Source organism: Larus michahellis, chromosome 1 (assembly GCF_964199755.1).
Source record: "Larus michahellis chromosome 1, bLarMic1.1, whole genome shotgun sequence".
Taxonomy (NCBI): Eukaryota; Metazoa; Chordata; class Aves; order Charadriiformes; family Laridae; genus Larus; species Larus michahellis.
The window spans coordinates 27,517,897-27,541,011 of NC_133896.1; the positions used below are offsets into that span (position 1 = coordinate 27,517,897).

At 38.8% G+C, this 23,115-nt stretch overlaps 1 protein-coding gene across 1 annotated transcript in view; it reads right to left on the minus strand.

The window, feature by feature from the left end:
- The window catches only part of CFTR (CF transmembrane conductance regulator), a 94,135-nt gene that overhangs the window by 53,885 nt on the left and 17,135 nt on the right, over positions 1-23,115 (minus strand). Inside the window, exons 4-11 of the mRNA XM_074601815.1 lie at positions 18,171-18,386; positions 17,183-17,272; positions 14,967-15,130; positions 14,368-14,493; positions 10,408-10,654; positions 8,015-8,107; positions 7,303-7,485; positions 4,474-4,665 (exon numbers count right to left, since the gene is read on the minus strand). Coding sequence (XP_074457916.1) covers positions 4,474-4,665; positions 7,303-7,485; positions 8,015-8,107; positions 10,408-10,654; positions 14,368-14,493; positions 14,967-15,130; positions 17,183-17,272; positions 18,171-18,386 — 1,311 coding nt within the window. The remainder of the gene's footprint in view (positions 1-4,473; positions 4,666-7,302; positions 7,486-8,014; positions 8,108-10,407; positions 10,655-14,367; positions 14,494-14,966; positions 15,131-17,182; positions 17,273-18,170; positions 18,387-23,115) is intronic.

The following is a 23,115-nucleotide window of genomic DNA, read 5'->3' on the forward strand; positions in this document are numbered from 1 at the left end:
TTGACCTAGAAGTTGAAAGCCTTCACTCCCACATTTGCAAACTGGGACCTTCATTTTAGAAGATGTGTTAAATTAGGTACTCACCCTGCTTGCTTGCTGAAATATTTGCTATTTCTCAACGAAAGGAAAAAAGAGGAAGAAAGCAATGGAGAAGGAACAAGCAGCCCTCCTCCTATGCCTTTTTGTAAAATTTATTTTACTGTGATGTTTCAAAGAATGTCTCATGTATGTCTCATGAAATGTATTGGCATTCCCTTGAGTTCAGCATCACACAAAAATAAGGGCAACGTCTATGCACCACTTACTTACATTTCACTGCAGCCATATTTAGTTTGTGCTGAGCTTTCATAAATAAGTCTTGCCAGTAAGGCTGTTTCTATAGGATATCAAGAATGCTAAAGTAGCTCTTAATTACAGTCCCTTCATCTCATCTCCAAAGCAGTCTTTCTGTTGTTCTCTCACCTTCCACTTTTCTCCTCTTAACCTGTGCCCATTTCCAGCCTCCAGTAATTAGAACCACGTTTTAAAACATGATTTTACCTCCCCTGATGCCCTGCTTACCCTCAAAGGGAAAATACAATCAAGAAATGTAATTATAATCCAGTTCTGAATCATTTACACATATAAAGCAGGCTACGCTACCAGAAAAATATGCATATAAGCTGTACAAACAGAAGTTTAAAAAGTACCTTAGGCATGCTTTTACTGATGCACGTAGAGATGCATTTCAGAACCGTTGCTTCTTCAGTATTATATATCTATACAGTATCATCCTGAAACTATGACAAATAGTGGTACTGAGACCTGACAAACTTTCCTCACTGAGCCTTCGACACACAACTGTCTTTCATTGTGCATCCTTGCACCAACTTAGATTTCGTACATTCATACAGGGTTGCACTGTGGCGTCCCTTGCCCTTGGCATCCCCATGTGCCAGAGAAGGCTACAGAGCAGAGCTGCGAGGACCAAGAACCATGAATGAAACCTACGGCAATATGCTGCTGCCACATGGGTGCCATCAAGTGGGACTACACTCAAAGGAGCACCATTGTAACACATGCTTCCCATACACAGTCTCACAAAGCACTATCTATTGTGTGACATGACTCACTGCATCTGACACACAGTCACACACTTATGTGATGGGTGTTTGGTGAGACAACAGTTATGTTACGCATGAGAAAAAAGGACACTTGAGAGACGTGTACACACTAATTGAGCCTATTAACCCAGCCACAGGCTGAGATCCTCATGTATTGTGCTCTACACAAACACACTTTGTCAAACTATGCTGGCAGAGTATTTATGAGGGATGCAGTTGTCCAATATATCATAATAATTTTCTTTTTAATCTTCATCTTCTGTTTCACAGCACAACATCATGAACAGGTGTACTGGCACAACTGGAGGGTAGGTGAAGTGCAGCAAGGCAACAAGAATAAGACGTTGAAGGCAGAAATCTCTTAAGCTGAGTATACAAGTCAAGGAAGCATAACATGTAGCTACCTGAACTCTTTGAACTAAAAAATTTCAGTGTTCTAAATTGCTATAAACTTATGTAAGCTCATAAAAGAAATAAAAGAAAATCCTTTTGTTGCTCATAGTTTCATTGCTTTCCAGTAATGTTAATTGTGAATATTCATTAGAGAAGAGACCATCTTTTTAACCTCCCTTTTGATGGTTCCATACACAAATAGAACAAAATGTAAAGCTGCAAGAACATCTTTTAGAAAAACATCAAAAATCCTTCTTCCATCCAAGAAAAACCTACCAAAACCCACCTATTTTTTAAGTAATGGTTAGTATAACTAGATTTGCTATTCTTTAGGACTTTACAGAATGAAAATCTAACACATAACACTTTCTAACCTCTAAATAAAGATCTGATTTTGTATACAGTGAAAATTTTATTCTTGGACACCTCACAATATGAAAAGATCTGTGAAATATTTACTTGTATTTTCCATCTTTCATAATTACTTTGAGATAAATTTACATCAAGTACTTAGCAACTCTAAAGAGGCTGTAAGTGATAACTCCTTAGCAAATCAACTATCTACCAATTCAAAAAGTCAGGCAGAAAAATGTAGCGCTGACTTTTCTGAAAATTCTCATGCACCCCAAATTGTTTAAGTTACACTTGCTTAATATCATTTGCATATCGCCATAGACCTAAAACAAAGTGCAGGGCACCTTGTATGAAATCACCCAGCTTCAGTGTCCTGTTTTGCTGACAGACAAGAACAGGCTATTCACTGTGTGTCAGGAAACCCCAAATCTATGTAGCTGGTATGACGTGACCCACATGGAGTAACCTGTAGTGTTTTATTAGCACTAGTGAAGACAAAGGGAAAAGGACATCAAATATAGCAATTGGACCAGATCTACAGTATGCTTCCTCTATAGGGTAATCGTGCAGATGGCAAAGCAAAGGGGGCATTTCGCAGGTATGTTACTTTTTGCAGCAGTAACACACCTATTTGCCCACTGTGTCAAAGAGGAGGGCTTTGTGTTCTCAAAAAAGCTTTTGTAAGCATGGAGCTTGGAAGTAAATCTCACTTAGCCACTGTTAAGAGCTGTATGTTAACTGACTTTCAGCATTTGTGCAATAAGGAAATAAACTCTATCAGCAATCCTTGTTCACTTTGAAGAGCCCATATAAGAACTAGACTCAGCAACAGGCCTGCATTCAAGTGGACTACGTAACTCTCTAGGAAAGCTGCAGAGGAGGCGGCAAAGTGAACTCTTTTAGGCAAAAATGCTCTGGTACCTCTCCTTTTGGAAGAATGAAAACACACACAACCTCAATCCAACAAAGCACTAACCCTTGTTGTAATAAACCCCTAAAAGGTCACACTGGGGAATAAACAGGGAATTAATATTTGACATTTGAATTCAAATGAATATTTGAAATCCATCCTTCAATCTGCCATACTAAGTACTGTTTGGTAACTAAGATGTGAAAGCTAACAAGACTAGAAAACATAATAATAGCAATAAGGTAATGCATTTGGCTTCCTTCCAGGCCATTCTGCCTTCTCTTTAGGCCAGTCCAATTTATTCAGCTTCAATCCAGAAGAAAATACCCTTATAAGTACCAAACTTGATCTCAAATAACGAGCCCTGCTAGGAGGTGAAGCATATCATTCTGCGCAGAGCTGCACCAACACAGATCAAAGCTGCTTGATTGAGCCTGTTTAAAGAACAAAGGAGCTGCAGCCTACCAAGACACTGAGCTGTCCCACCAACACTGAGACACCAAGCCTTGCTGCTAACACCAAGACACTGAGCCATCATTAACCACCTTCTGCTCTGGGAAGAGCCTGAGATAGGAAGCCTCTTTGGGCAAGGACAGCTTTGAACTGCTGAAGCCAGTTGTTTCTTGGAGCTTTGGCATTAACTACAATTTTTATGACCGGGGTTAAGGACTACTGTCTTCAGAAAGCCTGACACCGGAGTTTTAATTCTCCTGTCTTCAGAAGCTTTCAAATAAGATTTCCAGCAAACCACAATCCAAACACAAGCTGAACTGTCCATAAACATATAAGAAAAGATTACTTTATCGCTTAACTATACCCTGCTCTGAGATAAAGCGCGGTAACCTCATCTTATTTTTAAACAGACTAGCTATTGTTTTCTTGCTTGACTGGCACTAAAGGAAAATATGTTTCACTGCATGGTCTAAAGACAGATCCTATTCAACACAGTTAAAATATTTATTGTTTTTCATCTACATGTTACAGACAAAACGCCTGATCTTAAGGCTCAGTAATAAGGCTGGAAAGGTCTAAAATGATGGCTCCTTTTGTATCTTGCAATGTGAAAAGATATCTTTTCCTACACTACTCTCTGGCAACATCAAACACACACAAGGACATTTCCACGTCATTGTACTAATTGTAGGCTATATGTCACACAAAGATTGATCCTCCAGTAATTTCCAGTGTGAGAATTTTCAATGTGCACACAGAAAACCCCAACTTCAGTCAAGATTTTTCTCTAAATAATTCAGGTTTCTGACACAGAGTTGTAATTATCCCTGGAGCCATTTTTGAAGTGAAAAAGAATGGAGGAAAATAGATAATTTCCAAGATGGTACAGAAAAGCTTCTTTACGGGGAAGAAAAATGGAAAAAAAATTGTAGGAACAATACTTTTTACATAATTTCTTTAACATTAATATGTTTACCCAGGTTTTTAACTAGCAAGGAAGACCGAGAAGGCGGACACCTTATAATATCTGAACTAGCTTATTTAGCTCCTTTTGTGTAAACTACCAGAACCGGCATGCTCAGTTTATCTCCCAAGGAGCTGGCAACAGGTTGACTTGCAATTCCACAAAACTGGGATGCCAGGCTGAGTTCCTTAAATCTCAGAAATGTCTCGCTTATTTAAAGCTTCACTCCCTGACTTTTGCTTTGAGGTTTTTCACTTGGGTTGGGTCACAGGTCTTAAGAGTCCTAGATGACTGACCTCTTCTAGTTGGCAGGCACTGATGACACTCTTGTATCGGTATTCATCATAGGATACACCAAAAATTATGTTTTCTTTTATTGTTCCAGGCATGATCCAGGAGACTTGAGGTGAAAAGGATATCCTCCCACTGTGTTTAATTTTACCCTGTGAAGGCTCCAATTCTCCCATTATCAACATCAGAAGAGAAGTCTGAAAAATCATTAACACTTGGTTAATATATCAGAGATATGTACAACCATAAGAAAGGTGAAACAAAATGAGAGTCACTTTGCTAAGTCATGTAAATGGTATATTTGTCTTGTAAAGAGTGTCCTTATAAGTACTGATCTAGTGCAAGCTGCAATGAGTGGAGATTTTCATGATACATATGGTTCTGAAAGGCCTCTGAAATAAGAACCTTAATTCAATGAACAATAAAAATTGTGTAAGGTATTTTGTAAAAAAGGCATGCTGCTGCAAAAGTATGTATATTTAATTAAACTTCCAGTAATTTTACAAGGTAAAAATGTGAGACATATACAGTCATTAGTATTTATGGAGAATGTTATTTGATTTTTAATATTATCAGTGACTATTTTGTTTGTTCTTTGTACAACAAAATTCATATTTACAATTTTCCTAGTGTTCATAAGCCTTTTATCTGTATTGCCTTGAAAAATGCAATTTCTTTGTGTATGTGTATACAATTACTCCCAAACTGTTCAGTGTAATCTGAGTTTTCCTCTGTAACTGTTAACTCGTTTACGTGAATACATGACCTAAGTATATTTACTATGTCCCTTCATAAAAGAATTGATTGCAATTTCAGTACTGACATGTTATAATTTCAAAGTTAATCAGTAGCTTGTAGTAACCTTGTCACACATCACTGGCTACTAGATCAAAGAATAGAATTGAGAAATACAAGGAAAAATATGTTACAGAGCCATTCCAGTGGTGTTCTTATCACTAATAAACAATCAACAAAGCTGGGACGTAACAGCCAAAGATCTAAAAAACTGTCTAAGTCACAGTTTCATGCTGTTAAGCCCAGAGATCCTTTGACAAGTTATACAATATGCAGGGGGAGTCTCACGAGATTCTTTCCATTATACCAGAATCTGAATTTTCCAGAATGCTGAGTAAGAAGTTTCTGATCTTGCAAAGGACAGCTGCTTAGTATGTTTTGCACACTGGATGTTAAAATACTGTATCTTGTGCCATATAACATAAACGGGGAAAAAAAAACACAAAGCAAACCCAACTTTATCTAATACTGAAGAAGTATTAAAGAGCTGGTGTCAGGCTTCATAGCTGTTATCGAGAAAATGAGTGTACAGTCTGTTTCACAGGCCTGACAATTCCTGGAATATACAGTAACAGCCTCAAGCAACATGAAGGAAATCTTAAATTAAGAGTGTAAGGGAAGGAGAAATTATCTTTTTCTTGGATGGGGACGGTGTAAACCTTATTATTTGTAAATCTTTCATATATTATTATAGGCCTTTTATCTTTATTGCCTTGAAAAGTGCAGATTTGTTGTATGTATATACTCACATAAACTGCTCAGTGTAATCTGAATTTTCCTCAATTTCCTAAGTAGCTGAACAAATGAGATACACATACGTCCTTCAGCACTTTCTGGTTGACATTTTTGTATTACAAGTATCAGCTTTAGCAATAGCCATCTGAGATTATCAGCAACAGAGGAAAACTATTCTGTTAATTCAGAAATATCACAGTAAAATGCACCTCAACATATCAGCTTGAGAACAACCTCATGTCCTGACTACCTTGCTCTTTCCTATCGATATCATTACTGAAAAATAATATAGAAGCCTTGCTCATATTGAAATTGATGATTCCTTTGACACTGACTCCAACAGACCAAAAATTTTACCCTGTGCAAGTAAAAAAAAATCAGAATATGTCCACCAATAACGTTTTTAACAGGAAAAGAAAAGTTGCCAAACACATAATGAATGTTTGTTTTGACTTTCACATCTCCTCAGAAAACCCAGCGAAGACAAAAGATTCATCTAATTACTCGCTGTTCAAAGTGACTAAGAGTATCACAGTTCAACTCCTTTTATATTACTGAGGTCAATCAGATATGTTATCTGCAAACTAAATGTATCAATAATATTTTGGGATTCTAAAATGATGATTACTCTAAACCACAACTTTTCTCAGAAAACCACCAGTTTCAGCAGCACCTCCTCAAGCTTTCACATGGGACTCGGGCAGCCTGTCCAAGTGAGGCACTGTAGGAACGACAGCACAAGTGACCAGGTATACCAAATGTTCAGGGCACGCATCTTAGTTACCCGGCTAATCTGTGTCAGGCTTGTCAGGTTACTGATCATCTTGTGTTCAATTTTTTCCTTAAAATGTTAGCAAGGCAGGGGGGTAAGGAAAAAAAAAGCCTGCTTTCTAGCACATTGAGCCGTCTGGATATCTATGCTATGTTCTCCAGTTTATTGTTTTAAAGGCAGCGAGATTCTCACCATCAGCTTTAACTTTAGGTTTCAGTCTGCATTATTGTTGCAAATCTCCTTTCACTTGCTATGGAAAAATAGTTTTGTCATTTAAATTACTATTTCCTTATAAAGCCTGTACCCTTGTATGTACAAAAAAATATCCAGCAAACCCTTTCTCATGTTGTCCACAGAGTAAAACTTCAAATAACTATTGGCCATTTTATTGACACTTACAGTTTATTCAGACTTTTTCCTGCAGCTATCATTTTTCCAGTGAGCACAGGATAGCAAGAATACATTAACAATACAGATAACAACACAATATTACTCCTTAAAATTACTCCTGAAACAACAGAAATAGAAATACCTTGCCTGCTCCAGTAGATCCAGAAACAGCTAATAACTGTCCCTTCTCAATCTTGAAATTTATATCCTGAAGAACAGGAGAGGCATGAAGGGGAAAATTACTGAAGAAGAGATTGTTGTCAGTGCTAGGAGCTTTGCTGTTGTTGTTTTCCTGGTTTGCTTTTACAAACAGCTCTCCAATTCCCTGAAAGATACACAGATGTGTATTTGTATGTAAATAAAAAATAAATAAAACATGCATATGCAGACATGTATATCATACTATGGACCTATGAAAACATATGAACTTACTTTTCTGATGTTACTTTTCCTATTGACAACATATTTATTATATTCTTAAATACATATATATTTTTAATATATGTATTGGACTTGCTTCTAAATTTGTGCACACAAGTTAATATTGACTATTATAGAACTGCTTTGCAATGTTTATACATGCCACAGCCTTATACTGTTTTCAGGCTGGCCTAAATGAGAAATAACTACTTATTACAGGTCTTAACACTTATTGAAAGGTCTCTTCCCAAGTTTTTCAACTGTGGATAATTTGATATCATGCCTTAATTACTTGCCGTATATTTCTTGCCTGCTGATAGCCGAAGCCAGTTAAAATGAAGGAGTGTAGGCTGCTCTTGTTAGAGAACACCAAGGCAAATATCAGTAAAAAATGACACAGTCTGTTTTAATTAAGTTGGAGTAAAGGTACTAACCTCATCCCAAAAAGCTGTTACTTTGTCCAGCTCAACCCCAGTGGTTGTTAGATTATACTCCAGGGCTTTATATTCTTTTTTCAGCAAGAAATCCTAGAAACACCATGAAAGCAGATGAGAGGAAAAAGTAAGGGACAACAGCCATATCACACAAAGCAGTACGTACTTGCCAACACTGAGCACTCGCTAATATTTCTGATGGTGCTAACGTATTGTAGTGTCTTAGAGAGACGCATAAATTTAGTTTATATAACGTCTTTTGGATACAGAGGCAATGTTTTTGAAACTGCTGATTCTTTCATTGCTAGTGAAAACATAACCATAAATGTATTTGGTTCTAGTTTAGAAAGAATATCAAAACTGGGCATTTCCTTTGCTTTCAGGACTTGTATCAGGCAGCATCACCCCTCCCGACCTTAATCCTTTGCAAATAAAGCTTTGGTTTTAGAGTAGGATGTGGGAAGGTTGTACTCCGGTAAACAGTGAAACAAAGCAGCTACATGCTGCCATCTCCCTATTCCAAAACTGCAAGAATTTAAAAGAGTTAGAATGATGTCTCTATCAACAAAAAAGAAGGCAGACAATGATCCTGGCCAGTGCAGCACTGAAGTAGTGTAATTTCAAATGAAACAAGTCAGCAACCCAACACTTGTGTTACCTTCTGGGATAATATTAGGAAAAAAGAGAAAGCTTATGCTAACATAGGAAAGATAACTTCTCTGTTCCATTATTTTGTTAAGGTTATGTAGTCTGTAGGTACCATCTCCTCTAAATTGTCTTTTTAAATTATGTGGAACCAAGTAGGTCTATGTGGGCAACAGAGTGGACAAACTAAGCAGATACAGAGGGAAATCAGTTCTCTACAGTAAACTTGCAAGTTTCCCAAGTAGAACAAGCAGGAGGGAAAAACCAGACGATTGAAAGGGCAGGAACTGAAAAACTGGAAAGCAAAACACACACAATTTATGCAAAAAAAAGGAAATGATAGCTAGGCTTTTGTAACAAAGGCAGGGGGTCATCCAGTGGAGTTGCTGGAACAGTGATAGCCAGAAAAAGCACACTGATCCTGAAACGCTTCATGGTCTAGAAAACATGGGTCTAGCTACAGGTAAGATAGAATAACCCAGGGGACACATCTGGCCCAGCGAACACTCTAAACTGATGAGAAAATTATATCAGAGAAACGTATGAGTGGTTTATTATTTTTGTTTATGTTTCTTGCGACAAGTAAAGGGCATCAGTGCTCTGGGATTCCATGCAGTCTGTCTATAGGGTCTATACTGAACCTGCCACAAAGAGATGATTATTTATGGATTCCAGAGCTAATATCCCCAAAGACAAGCATTTGGCAAACTGAAGGCAATGGTAGGACAACTGGACTTGCCAGTTCTGCGACAGGGCATTTGATATGCTCTTCCAGAAAACAGGAGAGACAGGGTACCTCTACTAGCACCTAGGGAATCTGACAGCACAAGGACTGCCTAAATTGCCACCCAACAGGACAGAACAGAACAGAACAGAAAGGTTTATGGTTAGATTTTTTGCATTTTCTGCCCAGTTAAAAAATCATAAAAATCCAATACCTGCTTCTTGTTCTGTACTAAGATTCAGATTTCTGATTAAGATCTTTAAGTTCCATATTAGGTATTTTTATCACACTAAAAATAATAAAATCATTTTTTTACAAAAGAAATCTATAAATATGTTTTAAAAAAGCCTAAAATTTCACCCTGAAATAGAATAAGAATTCTTTTCCTGAGGAGCGATTTCAAAACAGGAGGTAAAACAGACAGAGTTAATGAGAATTCACCCTGATTTGACTCTGCAGATAAGTCTCTCATGCTGATATATGAGCAATTGATCTCAGTAGGTAAGGTAGGTAATAATTATTTGACCAGTACCTTAATTATGTTTACTACTTATAATGAATGAGATGTACATTTGCATAAGATGCACAATCTCCTGCTGCTCTTGCCACTAATAGCTAGGAAAACAGAACATCTGTGACTGCAACTACTGGAAGTCATGCTATATAAAACATGTACTAATTTTGCACTTCCTTTTCTGAAGGAAAAACATCTCTTAAGCACCACAATTAATGATATATTTGTATTAAGTTCCTTGTTCTGCAATGAAAAGAAATAACTAAATGCCACTGTTTCAAAAAAAGCAGTGTGCAGGTAGCATAAGACTCCTGCGGTTATGCTGCCTGGGGAACCATATAACAATATCAAGATTTATAATGACATTTCATGGTGTGTAGTCAAAGCAACATACAGTATATTCGGAAAGTCTGCATAAATGCTGTGCGCTTTTGTTGATCAACTGACAAGATAACATGGTATAAAGAATGAGCTTACGTACTTGGGAAGATTTTACTGTATGTGCCCTACCTGTATTTTGGTTATTGCTCCAATAGAGTCATACCAGGTCTGTACAGACCCGGGAAACTGCCTGGTCACTGTCATTCGAAGAACAATGCAGAAGGAAATGGTGGTAAATATTTTTCGGAGAATAATTCCTTTAGTCACAGCATATGGAAGCACAGCTAAAAACACCACAAAAAAGCCTGAAAAGAAGAAGGCTGAGCTGTTGAAATATCTCACATAAGCAGCTTTTCGAGTTAGCTTCAGCTCAGTTCTGTTAAAAAAACAAATACAAATAATTAGTATAGGTTTCCACAGTTTACATCTCAAAAATACTTCAGATGGAATTGTTGGTAAAACAATTAACTCAGACACTCATTCATCCTTATTGTTTTCTAGAATTGCAGGCAAAAAGCAAGATTCAAAACAATTTTTGGACCTAAAAAATAATTGGAGCCAAAGTTTGGCACCAATGTTCAGAGATGTCAGACAAAATAACAATGATCTATGTCATGATTCAGATACTTCATAAACCACAACCCTCTAGAATTTCTGACGCAACCATCCTTAAGCATCTAATGCTGTGGTATGTGATACGCTCCCAGAAGCGTCAACCCACGCTCATCTGGTCATGTAGACACGAAAGTCCCCTAGAAGGAAGGTACTTTGAAACGCCAGATTTGCTATACATGACCATAAAAAAACCTAACAATCCACAACCCGATGATAACATCTTCTCCTTTTGCAGGGCACCCTACTAACAGCTTCACCCATGAAGGAAGGTATCTGATAACTGCAGCTTGAAGAGGCAGAAGGCAGGGAGTCTGCTCTCCCCCTTCCTTTCTCCATAGAAGGTGAGTCTGCAGAGTTGCTTACTGACTGCTGTGCAGTCAGGAATGCAACTGGTGATAACTCTTAGCTGCTTCCACAATGTCTATGCATCTTACAGCAAGCTATTAAATAAAAAGAGAAATAATTCAGGGAGCATAATTCATTTTCTGAGTTGACAGCCCTAACTCACAGTGATGAAGCTTTCTGTTGACTCCTTTCATTTTGACCCCGTTCACTTCACATTCCCCAGGTGCCTTGCAGCTCAGCTTTGCCTGAACAGGGATACCTCTGCTGCAGCGAAAGAACAATTGCTCTGCTGCAAAAGCAATTAACTGGGGCTAGAGATGGAGCTAGACCACAAGATGCTCACTAGAGTGTTCTAACCACTGGGATACTGTGCAGAAGTTTGGCCACATTGGTGATGGTAATACCTGGGGCTGCAAGTCTGAGCTCCATAATCTTTATGTGTCTTCTAGTAGTGAGCCAGTGTCTGCATGCAAAGTCCATCCAGGATTTTGGAGCTCTGTGGAACTCCGTTTGAGCTCCGCTCCACGCATGCATGAGACTTCCACATGCATCCAGCATCTGAAAAACCTTTGTCAGCCAAAGTGGTCTTAAAAATCCCTGACAGAAAATCTGAGCTCAGCCAGTTTTGGAGGAGGGTGCCTATCACTTCTTGTTAAGTCTGTATTTCACAAGAGAGGCCTGAAAAAGTGGCTAGGCATGGAGGTCACCACCATGGTAGTAGCCACTGCCCTGGAGAAAGGGCCTTGAAGTCCCTCCAGAGCTTGTATGAGACTGTGGGTGGCAGCACTGAATAGAGATAGCAAAGATTTTTGGGCTTAGTGCTCATCCAGTCCTACACAAATGCCCCGGTAAAAGCTACCAAAAATCCCTCCAGTGCTGAAGCATACAGACACTACTCCAAAGATGGAGAAGCAAAGCACTAACCCTTTTCAGTAGGCTCTCAAGTACCAGCCACAAGCTGACCCAATCACAAGGAAAAGTTTTCCAGAGGTGTGTCTGTCTGTGATACGGGCTTAAGATCTCTGCAAATTAAGCACTCCTTTGGGACAGGTCTTGCTGACACAATATGAGTACTTGGAGGGAGATGTAAGCGACACTGTGAGCCTTGTGCATGTACAGAGCGCAGAGCAGTGTATGTCTGGTTTTGAAGTGATGCTGCAGGAATCAGTACAAATACATGAGCTAGAGATTCTTTACATAAAGATGTATCTTCTGCTGACAAAGTATAGATACTTCCAACTTTGGACTTCACCTTCTCCAGTGCTATACTATGGTTCAGGGAAACAGTTTGGCATTGTGGTTTTTTACTTCTCTGCATACATTGCATAGCCCGTAGGAGTGCAGGTATGTTTGTTTAGACACCTGTTATGAACAGTTATTATCAGTACAGACTTCAGAGGGCACACAGGAGACAGCTCACATTGGTCCCTCTGAAGTGTCACAGTTCCCTGAGGGAGTTTGCCTGTGGCAGTGTCACACCTGCAGGACGGTCAGCCCTGGCAGCTCAAGTTTACCAGAGTAAGGGCACGGGTCTAACTAGTTCATTAGAGTTGATTAAACTCTGTTGCATCAGAAAAGGTCAGCATGTGGAAGCAGTTTGGTAACAACTGGGTTATAATACAGGCATGGCTTCACATACAAGGTCTTGCTTCCTACCAACTTAGCAAGCCAACTGATTGGGAGGCCCTGCAGAGCTGGCTCAGCAAGCAAAATTCAATTGAAACTCTGACATTCCCAGGTTGACCTGCTCTGGTGACGTCTTCACCAAGTGACCTATTGGATCACTCAAAAAAATATGGTATTTTGGTTCAGAGAAGTAAAAGAGGGAGATTTTGATCTTGCAATATTGCTAGCATTCTTGTATTTTAAAAATCCATGCATAATATAGTAACAATTGAAGTCCAGCATTACAAAATTCACTATAAATTATTGTCAAAAATAGAGATCATAAAATGACAGTCCTTTTTCCAGGTTTCTGTGACCATTTTGTGGACTAAAATTTATTTAATTCATTTATACAGGATTTGCTCACAAGACGTGGTCTCAAATTTCTTAAAAGCAGTGCATGTGATAAGTGACACCAGGGGAATCCTAACCTGGTTCCATCCTCAAGCTGGAACTCCCGGCCTGGATTCAGACTGAGTTATATCTGATTGTTTACAGTAAATCATTACAAATTTTAAGATCTTCCTTATTCTACAGGTAAAGAACACTTCACTTTCCCTGGATTGTCTTTCAGAAAGCAGCTGAACAAGAAGGTGTTTGTGTAATAATATTGCTTCATCTCTTTTATTTACATGATAATATGACACTTATATTTCTTTTATTTCCTTTTATTTTCCCAATCACACACCTGGCACAGAATTTTAATTCTCTGTAAAGAACTAAACAAACACAGGGGACTGCTTTAGTGCAGCGTCACCCATCAATCAATATGTCACTTCTCCTCCCTTCCCCCAGGATTCCCTGTTGTTAACGAAGACCTCCTTCTCATAGCTCTCAGCTAACTAGGTCTGCTCTTTTACCTCCTTTCTGCTTCAGGTCTGGTAGTTCCAGTTCAATCTTGGTATTAATGGAAGAGATAAGCACTATACAAGGCTATCTACAGACAATAAACGTTAATGGAATTGTGCAGGATGAATACATGAAGCCGTGCTACTTTAATCCTTTCACAGATTGCATGTAACACTTAAAACCAGCTTTATTGCATTTCTCAGAAAATGGCTGCAGAGGACTCATACTGTTTCCTCCACCACGGAATAGGAAAGTCTTTAAAGCCTTAAGTAACCACCATCACAAAAGGGCTTTTTATTGTAAGATGAGGGTAGGGTTGGCCAGAAACAAACACAGATGCCACAATTGTTTTACCTGCACAAGCTAACAACTGAAATATCATTATAACAAATGAGGAAGCAAATAAAAAAAATAAAAAAATCTCACTTCCATAGTCAGCTTGACAAATTGGAAAAAACACACAAGCTACAGTGTGGGAATGCACGGTTAGTTTATGGAGGATTAATATTTGTGTGCTTTACTTCTTAACTAACAAGACCACAGATGGTGTTCATAGCCACCCAAATTTTTTTTCTGAGCACATAGAAAATTTGAGTAACAAATGAGAACACTTACTCACGGATGCTTTCAATCATTTTTTCCATTGCATCTTCCCAACAATAGGCTTTAACTGACTGTATATTTTCAATTATTTCTGAGGTGATGACAAGTCTCTCATTGATCTTTCCTGCCCTCTTATTCCTACAAAGTAAAAAGGCAGTAGGTCAATCTTCATCTTTTTCATCCTGTATAGTTAGTTTGTATCTGATTATATCTTATGGAAACACTTTCCCTATATGCCTACACTTAAAATGTTTATTTTAACAGAACTATTATGAAGAATATGAAAGGAATTATTCAAAATCTATGATTGTTCTATTAAGGAGAAAATACAAGCTCTAAAAAGAATAAATCAAGTCACGAACAAGGACTTTTAATTCTACAAATCATTATCATTATTTACTGCACATTAGATCTTTGGTTTTGTTAAGTTTAGACAGCTGCTGCTAAATTAGTAAAGGCTTGTCCATGACTTTCCCAACACAGACAACACTCTCTGGACTCCTCTTTTCTAACAATGTCATAACTGGAGACCCTTAATCAAATGGTATAAACTTCTTAAACCAAAGAGTATCAGGAAAATATACTGAAATATATTAAAACAGTCTCATCACCTGTATTTCATCATCATTTGTCCCAGCCAGGCTTGGAAAAAGGCCATGACTATTAGAAGAGTAAGTCCAGCAAATGCAGAAGCTTCTAACATATCCCAGAGCAGACCCATCAGCAGCGCCACTTGTAAAGGTGCAATCCATACAAAATGAGCCAGAGCAAGACCCTGTGGAAGCCCACAGCAGAAAATAATAATAATAAAAGTTACAGATGTGCTCTGAAAACTACATGAAGAGGAAGAAGTCTTTAAAGTGACACTTTGAAAAACGTAATGAAGGATGGTACAAATATTTCCAGTAGTAAAACAAGTTTATAAAGGAGGATTTGTGATCCTGAACACATAGCATTCTGGGTGTTAATTATGATGACAGCACAGCAATACGTACACATTCCACACCTAAACTTTGATTTTTGTAAGGCAAAGTTCAGTTTGCAATTGCCTCTTCACTGTGTATATGCACGAGGAAAAATTCTAGCTTTGTAAAAGTAAACAGAATTTGCCATCGATACTGGCTTTTAACCACTGCAAGATGTGAAAAATACACAGAAGAATCTTCTGAGAGCGATTTAATCTGATATAGGAGGCGAATATTACTTTGGTGAAGAGATGACAGTTGTGTGAACACAACTAATTCAAAACAGATTGCTATTTACTTCAGTCGTGTTCGTTCACACTGGGGAGATTTTGGACGGAATCCTGTGATCAGGCTGCCCAGGGGTCTGTGTTACTGCAGCTACACTGCTGCAACGACAGGGCCCTTGTCCTAGCTTGTTCAGTGCTAGCTGACATTGCTCTATATAGTAATATAGTGCTTAAAGTAAATACACTCTACAGGTTCAGCCATGTGTCTACAGTCTCTCTGATATTGCTTCTTTCATAGGAAGCAAACCCCATACTACCAATGGGCCAAATAAACATACATGCTGAGCAGAAGTTCATAGACTTTCCAGTCCCCAAAGCCATTAGCAGGGATTTACCTCTGTGTCTTTAATGAAAGAGAAGTTTTACAGGAGACTCTGGAATTATTGTCTAAGATGGAAGTGTTTGGAATGATTCCTAATAAGGTCTTACATCGACACTTATTCAGATTTTTAGGAAAGCGGGTAACAGTAGCAACAGGACACTGAACATCATCGCTTGTTCAACGGCAGGAATGGACTGGATCATCTTACTAAAAAGGTATGTTGGTCAGGAAAAGAGGATGGAAGGATTGAACCAGCAAGTTCTGACCTCTCTGAAACCAAATGCATAACCCAGAGGTTTCCCAGCAGGTTCTCACTGGACTCTAGAACAAGCCTGGTTTTAGGGTACACCTAGTTTTTAGGTTTCTTCTACTTATCAGCATAGGAGAATGTCCTGGTTTGAGCAACACAGGATTAATTTCTTTTTCACTAAGGTCTCTTCTAGTGCTAGGGAAAACTGCTTTTTTAGAAGACTTCAGTGTCTGAATTTGTGAAAATATTTACTTTATAGCCATCTATGTCAAGGTCTCAGTGTTTTCAAGCTCGCCAGGTGCAGGGACGAGGAGGAGAGAGACCCGGGCATTTGACCCTATCTGGCCAACAGGATTATTTCACACCGTGAACATAATTTTCAATATAGATTAGAAAGTTTGCTGCGTAGTTTCTCACTTCCTTGATGGTGATAGTCAGAGAACTTCTTGCCCTGGCGCCGGACCCCTGAGCCCTTCCCTTCCTCCCAAAGCCTGAGCGCTCGCAGTGTCCAACATTTGCTGTCCACCGCTGGGAGTGCACAGCTTCCTACTGATATAATTGGCTGAGTATAATCCTCATATATTTTATACTGGTATCAGGATCAATATTGGTTCTTTAGTATTATTAATGTTAATTATTTAGTCTTATTCTATTAAATCTGTTTATATTTCAACCCTCGGGTTTCCTTGTTTTTTCCCGATTCCCCTTCCCGGTGGGGAGGGGTTATCAGGTGATAGAATAATTGTCTAAATGACAATAAATTGTTGTGGGTTCCTCAAACCATAACAGAGATAAAGAATGTCATAAGTATCAGAACAAGGATTCCCATGACCACGTGGCAACACATTTTCTTAAGGCAATGATTCATTTTATGTCTACAGTGAGCACTCAGTGCAGTCCGTCATTTATGCTCCTTCCTTGCTTAATATTTGTCATGAACAGCTTCAAGTACTGCATTTGTATCTGATGGATCACCAAATGGATTAAACAACCTATGACGTACCTCATCAAATTTGTTCAGGTTGTTGGAAAGAAGACTGACCAGTTGTCCAGTACTTATTTTATCAAGAACTCTGCTTGACAGTTTTAAGATCTGCAAAAGAAAACAAAACCATAGAAAAATGGCCATGTAACTCATCCCTGTAAAACAGAATAAACACAGATAAAAATAATGGACAATGGTACAGTAGTATAAATAACAATTCACTTATCTGCTTATGCTCTAAAGAAACTCTCAATTAAACTTGTTATTTATGTCACTTGAATTTAATATAACCATTAAATTGCTTTACAAATATTGATTTATTGACTTAGTCCTTGTTTTCTGTTGCATATTTTATGTATATAGACATATATGCAAATGCAAGTTTTAATTAAGCATGCACGCTGTGTGCTGCTGGGCATCCTCAAAAATCTCCTACTGTGCCTATCTTGACAAATATTTTTGAAAGATGTTTTCACAGTGAGCTTTATACTAGAGTAACTAACATGTTTGTTTAAATTAGCTGCTTTTTTAATTGGTAAGACCAAATACCTTTTTAAATCTTTGGATTTGTGAACATGCGACGCATCAGTATCTGTTGATTCTTTGTGCTATAGAGATCTCACACAGTATCATTCAAACTCAATCCCTTCTATGTTATATTTATTGTTTAAATCTTCACCTCTAATCCTTTTTTTAAAATATTCCTTGGCCACCAGCATATGTTATTCTTCCTTTGCAATACACGTGTGTAACAGGAGCACAGTTGTAGAACAATTAAGGCATCTCACCACATAACCAGCAAGTCTGAACTCACACAGAGGCTGACTTCAGTCAAACCAACTATAGATGAGGATTTAATTCTTTGGACTTAGGAAACTGAGAGCTGTCAGAAACTCATGTTAGCCACATTATTCTTTTGTGTACTTTGTGTACAGAACTATCAATCTTTCAACAAACTGGCCTAAAGATTACGTAGGCTACAGACAGAGGTTTGGCTTTGAATTACCTTCTTATAAATCAAGCTAAACATAGCTATCCTCATTTGCATTCCTATATGCTGAAGACCAAATATAGCAGGCTGTATGAGTAGTGTTCTCACAAGGAAGAGAAGGCACAAGCCAATGCCCAGGTAGTACGCTATGGATCTTTCATCAGAGTTGTCCGGATCATAGGAAGCTATTATTCTTCCCAGCAGAAGGGGCTGCACAGATTTGGTGACTTCCTGCAGATGGAAAGAGAAAAATAATTTTGGTCAGTAGTTTGTTCATTTTTTCAAAATGGTTAACATTTTAATTTCAAGCCTTACCAACTGAGATTTACAACTTTATATCTTAAATGAGGAAGCGAGGTCTGTCTGCCGTGCAAACCACAGAAAGCTGCAGTAATTGCTCAGGAGAACTGACAACTCACTGCTGTCTTAATCTGTGATGCTCCTGCAATTCCATCAAAACAAATCTAGTTTGTAAATTTTGTTTGATCATTTTCTACAAAATTGACAATTGAGATTAACTTCCACATTTACTTTTCAGAGTTGTAGCAGATTAGCCACATCATGTGAGTGAAGCCAGTTTAGCAGGCTGGATCTCTGTTTTAGCCCCTAGGGAACAGTTCTCACTGCACTTTACTGGATTTACAAGACACAGGAAGACTCAGAGCTCCTGAAATGAACACCACCAGCACAATACAGTGAGGATATAGCTAAAACATAAAATAAATGGAAATAGCATGAGAATGAAAGTATAAACAATTTGGATCATCCTACTTAACAGTTCTAGACATTGTATCCACGGTTGTAACAAAAGCAGGATGAGAGGGCATAAATGGTAGGGGAGGCAAGTTTAATAAAAGTTCCAGACAGAAACCAGTCCCTCCTGCACTGGCAGCAACTGCACTTCCCATCCCAGGATGAGCAACATGGTAGAGAACCAGAGTAGGAGAGGAAAAAGAGGCAGTGTCAAACTGCTAAACTGCAAAGCACCCAAATGATCTGCTATGGCCCTGACTTTACCTTAGCCTACTATTACATTTGCCCTCAACCTCCTTTTCTGTTGTAATTAAAGCCCAGAAGCGTTATCTCACCTTTACCTGCCATGATCTTTAAGGTCCCTTCCAACCCAAACCATTCCAGGATTCTATGATTTCCCTTCACACTCACATCTTTCTCATACTTTCACTCCTATAATCTCAACCTTTTTCACCTCTGCCTCTTGCCCCCTCTTTCCTTCCCCGCTCCTTCCCCAAAACCTGCAAAAAACATTGGTGTGCTGCGGTCTAACAATTTGCTTCATCTTCTGCATGAGCTTCTGAAGGGTGTGAAACACGTATGTGCTCCTTTGCTTCATTGTTATAGTCAGTGTAAAAATACTTAGTGGTAAGAACTTTCATGCGTGTCTCCTTATCCTTCTTTCTGTTGTATCTCAGCAGAAAGCATCTGATAACTTCAAATTTAGCAAGAAACTATTGAATTCTTTTTTGTACAGATATGTTAAATTCTGGCAAAAAGTTATTGGTACTGCCTTCCAGCTGAAAACCACACAGACCACCATACAGAGACTCAGAGAGAAGCAAACTAGTGAAGTTCAGCTGTAATTAACGTTTTACAGGGATAAATAGATTGGGAAAATCCCCTTTGACTTTTTTCTTTCTCCTTTGGGTTCCTTTCGGTCTCTTATACAAGAGCAATCCCAAGCAATTCTACAGTCCCTTTTGAATGTCACTATTGGTGGAGTGGATATTCATCATTCATTTTTTCCACAGAAGAGATGACATTTTATATCTTAAATAGCATACCTGTGCTATACACTACATTTCCCAAATTAAACACCACTCTGCCCCAACAGAAATGTTGTAAACCTAGAGCCGGCTTTGACAAAGACTTCAGTGTTATTAGTAGGCAACGGGGGGAGTGTTTATTAAAACACACATGACACAAGGCAGCTGTGCTTAGACATATGCATCCCGAAACGGCAAACCAAAACTCCCCAAAACTCACAAAATACAAAACAGTCACCTCTCAAGGACGAGTGCTTTCATACTCTCTGAGATTCCAAGATAAGCTTTTATATATAGGCTTAAAATAGCAAGAATTTTTTTTTTACTCCTATTGCAATGAAAATGCCACACTCTGCTGCTGTGTTTGTTGTGACTATAAAGGTATTGCATACATGCCTAGCTCACTGAAAAAAAAAAGATGATTTACAGACTAAGGGTAGAATAATGGCTGGCAATAAGCCAAATCATTTGCTATCTCATGGGGCGTAAAAATCCACTGGTTTACAGTGGAGATTTATCAGCTTACTTATCAGAGATATTATTATCTAGTTAACATACAAATGAAAGCAGAACTACCTGTTTTTCATTTTTCCTCTTGTAACCTCGAAACTACCCACTTATATAAATATGGTTAAATAAACTGATTAGAATGACCTGCCTAAAAAAAGAAATGGGATTTGTGCACCTAACAGAAAAACCAGTTTTCACGAGCTGTATTTTCCCTTCTCCTGTCCTTGCTCTTCCCTCTGCGTTCATCATAGGCCATTGAGAAACTCAGAAACATCCCCCTCTCAGAAATCTTAATTAAAAGAGCAAAGATCTGAAGAGAAATCAGAGTATGACACAGGATACTGTGCTAATCTGACCTGGTATGGCTATTCTTACACAATGAGAACTTTTACATTACGTGTATCCCCCATATGCTCAATCACTCTGCATTTGAAGACAATAATGCACATCTCTGTTTTGGCATACGCCCAAGAAGTGCTTCGGGACTTTCACATCCCTCCCTGCCGCCTCACTCACACCCGTGACCTATATGCGAGAACTTCAGGAAATCCTCATTAGGGTCCTTTGGGATATGATACTAAAACCATTTCTATGTTAATGTTAGAAGCTGCTGTGCCTGAGTGGAAGTATACATTTCATGGAGATGAATATAAGAGAAAAATGTAAGTAGAATCAAACTGATCCTCACAGCAAAATACTCAATTTGTTAGCCGGTACTGTGCAATCGGTACAAGATTTTTGTTTCACTGCCGTACCACCGTTTCTTTAAATTGCAAGACACATCTGCTGATGAGGTGAAGCGTGGAAGCTGTTTCGAGCAGCAGGGGAGCAGATACATTAAGTGCAGTATCTCAACGTGCCTAGCAAACACTATTTATGAGGGAGAGTCGTAGTACTCTAGGGGGCCAGAGCACAAGTGTCCACCCTGCAATAACATCATTACCTACGGCGCATGAGGGGAAAGGGAGAGACAGAAAAACTACTAGACCTAATGAGAGCAAAGCTGTGATGCCAGTTGCAAGACAACTGCACAAACAGCAGGGATGTCAGCAGAGTTTAAACCACACTCCAAGAAAGGTGCCGTGAAAACGGCTCAGGGATTAGGCAAGAGAAGAGCCGAAAGGAAAGTGAAGTTCAAAAGAACACACAACTTGGTTGCACCTATGCCAATACGGCACAACATCCTGTCCCCATTCGAAGTAATGGCAAAGCTCCCGTTAATTTCCGTGAGTAGAGCCTGAAAAGAACACTGGTGGCTTTAACAGTGAGTTTTTCCTCTTACAGCTTTCAATAAAATGAAGACTAATGATAACAGAATTAAGAATTTAAACTAAGATTTAATGTTTCCATGTTCATTGTGAAAGGTGCAGGTTTTGTTTCCTATGTGCGGAATTCACGTCTGTGATTTCTTAAAGAAATGGAAAAAAAAAAACCCAAGCAAACAAAGAATCTGACTCAAAAGTCCTGCAGTCCTGTTCTGTCCTCACCTGGTCTAAAATTGTACTCGGTTAAAAAAGCCCACATGGAGAAATCAACCATGTACAGTCCCACACGTGCATGCCCACACACACTCTACTTGCCCCCTACTCTGGGAAGGTCATCCTCAAAAATGCCTGCAAAAGCCCTCAGACACTGCTTAACTTCTAACAGGAGTGTATTACTGCGAAAGTTTCAGCTGGCAGACTCTGCAGAAACACCTTTTATAGTGTATAGTAGGCTCAATTTCTAGAACTGCTGGGGTTTTTTTTAAATACAAACCTGACAAGAATAAGGAGTTGCTGGCTTGGTGAAGAAAAAGGTTAAAAAATTAAAGGCAGTAATGAGATGGCAGGAGTAAATAAAAGACAGAATTGGGTAGGAGTCCACAAAGAAATGGTCTTGTCCCAGAGAAGAGTCACCAAACAAGGTGAAAGCGTATAAAGAGAAGGGTTATTACACAGCCCCTTAGATAGCAAAAGGCCCTGTCCTAGATGGTTAACTGCCCTACCTGGACTAAAATGAAAAATTAATTGATTCATCAACTTCTATTCTAGCCACATTGCCTCCTGCCAGCCCTGCACAACACAAACAGCCAGAGGGTAGCCCAGGGTTTGGTGCGGAAAAGCCCTCCAGAGGGGTTTTGCCCAGACAGCACCATAACCATCATCTCCTCTCTTTTCTCCTTGTGCAGCCTTTGTGTACAGAGAAGGCGAGGAAAGCACGACTCTTTGAACCAGATCTGCAGCAGTGGTGACTTCAGACTGAGGCGAGTGGCAGTGAGAGGAGACCTGAGGCTCTTCGTTAGTGGCAAGAGTCCAGCAAGTTGAATAAACTTAAACTGGAAGAGAACGAAGTTGGCTTGGGTGCTAATTCTTGATTCCTCTATTTTTAATCAGAATTTGTATACACACATGCGTGAGTGTATCTACCCATGAGAAAGAAGCAAAAAGATAAAATGTAAATAACTTTTTCACTCCAGGTTTTATTTTTAAAATCAAGCATTGGTGCTGAGAAATTTCAGAGTCCCTCTTTATGAGCTACATCTAGGGGACAGTCTAAATGTGATTGCAAAAGATTAAGACCTATAGGTTTTTTTTATTTTGAAACCCTGAAGCAGCATGATAGACTGACAGAGATCCTAAATTTTTTATAGACTAAAAAGAAGGCCAATGCTGCATTTTAAGGGAAGC